Below are 6,340 nucleotides of genomic sequence, written 5' to 3'. Positions count from 1 at the left end.
CTGTAATCTTAAAAGTTCTTTAGACGGATAAGCATAGTTTAGCGTTTTAAAATATGATTCTTTCACTTTAGGAAAATTTGGAATTTTAGGTTAAAAAGGTTCTTTATTTATTTAATATATCTTGATCATATTTATGTGAAATGTTATTTTTATTTCCAATAAAAATGTTGCCCTTTAAGATCGTTCTAAATAATAAATTACTACATTTTTGATCTAATATTGGGATACTTTGTATTAATAATAATGGTAATTGTGGTGTTATGGTTTGATATTCTTTTCATAACATTCACTAAAACTGAGTGATTTATTCCTGTGTAATATATATCTATTGTTCCATAAAGTAACAGAATGTGGGCAAAATTTATGAACATAAATTATTTTTCAGTAAAACAAAATTTGTTCATAAGAAATTTTATAATTTAACTAATAATTTGTTAACATTAAAATCTGCTATGAGGAGAAATTCCAGCCCTCCCATTTTATCAAAAATGTATCGAGGGAAACAGAACCAAAATGAATGTCTTTTGGCCCAAGACTTGATCTAGTTTAATTTTAACATGCCATTAAGACAGTCAAAGTCAATTAAATTTAATCAACCATCCTCAATGTTTTAAACCATATTTTAAACTATAAAAGATTTTTTCATATAATGCGGTTCATTCCTCCAAATAAAATTCAGGTTTAATTCATTGATAACTTTTATTAACTTATTGCGAATAGCAGTTGAATAAGCTGGGTAAATGCATCTTGATAGACATTCTATCTAGTTAAGTAAATTCATCCAAAGATTGATTAATCTCGCTGTAATCAGGAGTTTATTTTAGATTTACATTCCTTGAGTTTTGATTCTGCATTTAAAACCTGCCTTGATTTTGATCTTTAGGGAGCTGGATTCCTAAATACTTTATTTCAGATTTCTTTTTAAGGAGACGAATGCTTAACCCTGGAAATAAAGTTAGGTCAAATCTGAAATTTGACCACAATTTAATTTCTTTATTATTGTTGTTGTTAAAAGTCCAAAGGAACATTTTTTCTTGAGTTCTTCTGTGTTATTTGCATATTTTTCATGCACTATGGAATTTTTGCAGCAGTTTTTAAAAAAATCTTTTATTGTTGAAATTGTTTTCTCCCATAAACATTTAAAACTAGAATGCATCGAGCTACCGTTGACTGTATTAGAGACAATCATTAGTCCTTCCTATCCATTGACTCTACTGAGGCATTTAAATCAAACCTGAAGACGTTTTCAGTTCAGAAAGTTTTTATGTAAATGTGATCTTTATGTCAGTGTGACTGTATTTTCTGTTTCTATTTTTAACCATGTTTAACTTCTTGTTTTATCCTGCTTTGATGTGATTTTGATCTGTGTTAAGCACTTTGAGATTCTTTCTGGGAAAAGTGCTGCATACATCAATTTATTACTTAAAAGAAATTAAACTTACTTTCACAGGAATATAAAAATAATTCTTCCATTTGTTTTGCTTTCAGTATACTTCCACATGTTTTTATCTTTTTAAAATGTTTGCATGCCACACATAGTATTGTGCAGTGTGTCATACAATAAATAATGAATTTTGTAAAGTTCCTTTGCTATAATAAAAAAGGAGATCTTGGAATCACATTTTATTTTTTTCACACACATAATTCCTGTGATTACCCAGTTTAACAATTCAAAAAAGAACATATTAACAGATAAGCAACTAGGAACTTTACAACATTTACAAGAAAACAAAAACAGATAAAGACTAACATTTAATTTAGGAAAACTGTTCACAGTGACTTATTATTTAGAACTTATTTTTGATACATTTCTTGGCCAAGATTACAAAAGAACTCTAGGACAACTATAAATGTAAAGACATAGCTAAATATGGGGGCTTGGTTGCCCACCTCTTTAGAATAACATTTGATTTGCTGTCCAGAAACCTTTACGGAATCTCCAATTCAAGACCATTTTTGTTTTTAAAACATCAGTCAAAAATAAAAATCTGTAATGTAAAAAATATGAAGTCAGTTGATCATAAATGCAGATATTACAGTGTTTTAGGGCTTGACTTCATTGGGAACAGGAAACCCTTTTATAACAGCGACTGCATTCTCCACCATCAGCTGAACCATCTTTCTTATTGTGGCATTAGTGTTGGTCCCGGCATGGGGGGTGATGAGCACATTGGGAAGGCTGAGGAGAGGATGATCTCTGCAAAAAGCAAGCAGCAAAGCCCAGTCACATGACACTTTTATTCCAGCATTGCTTAAATAAAACTTTAAAGATGTTAAATGTTACCTTGGTAACGGTTCTGGATGAGTCACGTCCAACGCTGCTGCTTGAATAACTCCAGACTGGAGGGCCATGACCAAAGCATCCTGGTCTACAACCAAACCTGTAGATGCACATGTTAAAGAAAGTGTAGTTGCAAAAAAAGAAAAAAAAAATTAAATCGGTTTACAGATCTCACCTCTGCTGATGTTAACTAGTGTTGCCGTGTCTTTCATGAGGGACAGCTCTCTGTGGCCAATCAGGTGTTTGGTTTGAGGGGTCAGATTGACCGCCAGCACAACAAAGTCAGACTCTTTCAGCAGTTCGTCCATGTTCTTGCAGTAAAAAGCCCCCACAGCCTCCTCGTCTATGACACATCTGAGTAACAACAGAAAAAAAAGTTTAGATTTTTAATCCAAAGATAGATTTTAGGGTCATATTGTTAATAATTAATGTTGTTACCGTCTTGTTCTATTGTGATATAGAATCCGCATGTCGAAGCCTTTACCCCTCTGAGCAATTTTATATCCAATGTTTCCCATTCCAATAATTCCCAGAGTAGATCCCGATACTTCAACTCCCATCAGGCTTTGTGGTAAATATGTGGTCTTGGGATCAACAGATATTCGGTGACCTGTAGAGTTAAAAAACAACAATCTTTAGTCCTTTTGTCCTCACAAGTACAGTTAACAATTAAAATGTGAAATGATTCATTTCCAGTTTCCTCTCACCTTCAACAATCTTTCGTGCAGATGCCAGAAGCAAACCCATGGCCATATCTGCAGTGGCAACACTCACCACCCCGGGTGTGTTGGTCACTGTCACCCCAAGGCTGTTGATGTGTGGTACATCCAGATGGTCGATGCCCACTCCACCATTGGCAACCACCTTTAGCGACGGCAAGGAAGTCAACAACAACGGATCGGCTGCAGGGCAGCAGTTCCAGACAAACAGGGCCTGGATTTTAGGGCCAAACAGGAGTGGATTCTTCAAAAAGTCTTTATGGCTGACGAGATGGAACTCCTCATTCATTATGTCGACGACCTCTTTGAGGTAACCCTCGCCACCCACCTCGGAAAATAGGGCCCATGGTTTTTCCTCAGTCATCACCTGAACAAATAGAAACATGTTTCAATGTTCCAGCAGTAAACTAGGTGAGAACATTATATCATCATTCAGGTACTCAAATTTAGAAATGAGACAGAAATAAAACAGTTTTTGAGTTATTCTAAAGTTAATCTCACCATAAGCAAACCTGTAGCTTTGTAGATTTTTATGTTTAGATAGAGTACTTTTTCCCCCTTACTTCTAAGAATGTAAAAATGGACAGAAAATGTAGTTTTATTCTTTCTGTTACCTTTCATTCCTCAGGTATAACAACTTGTGTAAGATATTTTTTTTCTGCTTTTTTTTCTTCTTTACGGAAATGAAAAGAAATAAAGGGGTCAAAATATGATTTAACATAACTGCTCCTTACATATAAAATAAAAGCAATAATTTATTTCCTAAAGCAATCAGTAGAAATCATGTTGATTATAAAATGTTTCACATATTTATTTAAAACATTACATGTTTATGATTTTAACTTTGTGCAGGGGTACCATTATTATTACAATTTACATAATTTTTCTGTTTTAAAAGCAATGTTGGATGATTATAGGTTAATTTAAGTAAATTTTTAAAGTTTATTTGAAAGTATGTCAATTTTAGTGACCAATTCCAGTTTTTTCTTTAATTAAGAAAGGGTGTAAACAGTTTATATATATATATATATATATATATATATATATATATATATATATATATATATATATATATATATATATATATATATATGTAGGCCGTGTGTTTATTAATTCTCATAACTGGTAATTTCTGTGGAGATAGCATGCAAGGAAGAACACTTCAATGTTTGCATAAATAAAATAATCTTGTGTTAGTATAGTAGTTTGTCTTTGAAGATTTGAATGATAATTAACTAAAGATATTTGTGTTCAGAAGGAATAGATATGAATTAAAAGTTGACTTAAAAACTTACTGGAAGCAGACTTGAGTGTACGTGCAATTTCCCTCCCTTTTACTTCCTGTTTGTGCCGCTGAACCAGGAAGTGATCCAAATGACAGTGAGTAGGATTTCAAAACAAGAGTGTGAACACAAACTTAGCAGTGAATGAAACTGCTTCTGTTTTTGTCACACATTTGTTGAAGAACTTTATTAACAAAACTTAGGATCCATACATTATAAACAGACAAAAAAAAGAACAGTAAAAAAAAAAAAAAGATTATCGGATGATTCACAGAGCACACCGAACAAATCGCAAAATTAAACAACATGAGGGGTAGAGCCAAATGGATTACCAGTTATCCAAACGATGCCTTTCAAATAGGTTACAGGTTTTAACAGCTTTTAAATTCACTGAATTGTTAATAGATTTATTGTATTTTTTTAATCTCAGAAATGAGAACTTAAAAAAAAGGTTTAATGTGTATATATTTACATTATTTACATTTATAAATTTGAAATTTGGCTAAAAGGAAAATTAAATTAAGTAAAAAGATTTTATTGTTTTCATGATCTTCCAAAAAAAAATCCAAAAACTATATTTTTTAAAACACCAAGATGAATGTGTTTTTGTACCAGATGAAGTATGCCAGTCCAAAAGGTTGAAGCGTATGAACAAATCCAAAAGAAAGCTGAAATGGTTTCATCATGATTGTTGCAAAAAGGACTGCTGGTGTCGAAATCCTTCTGAAATCTTTGGGAAATTAAACATTTAATAATATGCTTAAATTAATTTAAAAGAAATATCTTAATTTTAATAGTTAACAAATAGGTGGGGTAGCATCCAGATTTTCTTCCCATAACAAGTCATTGATTATCCCAATCCAATAGGAGATTATATAGGGGCGAATAGACAGTCGTTTGCTGAAAACGCCTTTGGATATATTTATTGCAGGACCGGCAAAATGAGAAACAGATTTTACCAACATATCTTGTCATACACATTAAGGCTTCCACAAAAAATATTTTAATGGTCGACTAATCGTGACAACCTTAACCAAGATTAAATAATTGTTTGCTCAATGCTCAATAAACTCTTAATAATATTTCTTGGTGAGATTTGTAAAATGCTTAATTGCTAGTGTATATGTGTGTGAGGAACCTATACATACATATCAATAAATTGAGATTAAGAGACACTGACCTTCTCAAAGGTTGCAAAATATTTCTTCTCCATCAATGCGGTGAAATGAGATCTACTCGGCAGGTAGTAGTCGTGATAATCCGGGTTGAACTGTTTAATCATTTCTTTAAACCCCTGATCATCCACCATGGAGATGGGTCTCATGTCCGTCACCAACATTTTGAGTATCGACTCAGTCAGTATTTCTGCCTGCTGAGGTGTGCATGTAGCTGGCCTTGTAACAAAGGCGTCCACTGATGAAGAACATAGTTTTTTACAACTGAAACATAACATAAGAAGCATTTAGCATCACCATATATCTCATTTAAGCATATCACTGCAACAATGTTCCAAAAATGTGGAATAAGCCTAATAGATAAGATCGTCATCATTAATGTTAACATTTACAGCTATCAATGAGAGTAAGTGGTAATAAATTTGCTTTGTTTTCATTGTTGCTAGCATAGCTTACCGAGACGAAGACCCTTCTTCGGCGTTTTCACTATCAGTCAGAACGTGCTTCCTCTTTAGATGTTCGTGCATCGCCGTAGTGCTGCCGTGGTACGCAAGTTCTGCCTTGCAGATGTTGCATTGCACACTTTTTTCTTTTGTTCTTATAAAATATTCCCACACTTTTGAGCTTCGCAGGCGCGTTGCCATGTTACCCGACTCAAGTCTTCCTTTAACTTCCGGTGACATCAGTACTGACCCGGAAGAGCACCTCGGTCTCTTTTTTTTTCTCTCTTTTTTTAAAAAAAAATTTATGTCAATGACAGCGTCAGCCATTTTTAAAATAAAAATAGATAAATAAAATGGAAAAAAAACGATTGAAAGTGTCACGTGGCCAGTGAAGGGTTTTATTTTCACTAATGTTTTTTCTATATTTTCATAAAGGCTT

The 6,340-nt window shown here is 33.0% G+C and overlaps 1 protein-coding gene across 2 annotated transcripts; it reads right to left on the bottom strand.

The window, feature by feature from the left end:
* Positions 1-1,608: 1,608 nt before the first annotated feature.
* LOC112162207 (probable 2-ketogluconate reductase) lies at positions 1,609-6,163 on the bottom strand. Of its 2 annotated transcripts, XM_024297956.2 has the most exons (8): positions 5,915-6,163; positions 5,464-5,722; positions 3,329-3,367; positions 2,989-3,214; positions 2,720-2,891; positions 2,457-2,635; positions 2,285-2,381; positions 1,609-2,197 (listed from the first exon to the last, which is right to left on the bottom strand). In XM_024297956.2, exons 1-8 carry the CDS (start codon positions 6,139-6,141, stop codon positions 2,044-2,046), a joined length of 1,353 nt encoding a protein of 450 aa, XP_024153724.1. In that variant the 5' UTR covers positions 6,142-6,163; the 3' UTR covers positions 1,609-2,043. The 2 variants fall into 2 exon arrangements, with proteins under 2 accessions (XP_024153724.1, XP_024153714.1); XM_024297946.2 differs by having other exon boundaries at positions 2,989-3,367.
* Between the last annotated feature and the right edge of the window lie 177 nt (positions 6,164-6,340).

Source organism: Oryzias melastigma, linkage group LG11 (assembly GCF_002922805.2).
Source record: "Oryzias melastigma strain HK-1 linkage group LG11, ASM292280v2, whole genome shotgun sequence".
Lineage (NCBI taxonomy): Eukaryota > Metazoa > Chordata > Actinopteri > Beloniformes > Adrianichthyidae > Oryzias > Oryzias melastigma.
The sequence above is the reverse complement of the archived record's forward strand: the minus strand, read 5'-3'. Positions and strand labels throughout refer to the sequence as shown.

Bases quoted from the DNA above. Each gene is read 5' to 3' on its own strand.
- LOC112162207 (XM_024297946.2), bottom strand. From the start codon at position 6,141: ATGTCACCGGAAGTTAAAGGAAGACTTGAGTCGGGTAACATGGCAACG. The intron at 5,723-5,914 runs GTAAGCTATGCT...GTTATGTTTCAG, and splicing joins GAAGAAGGGTCTTCGTCTCG to TTGTAAAAAACTATGTTCTT. The intron at 2,382-2,456 runs GTGAGATCTGTA...GTGCATCTACAG, and splicing joins ACTAGTTAACATCAGCAGAG to GTTTGGTTGTAGACCAGGAT.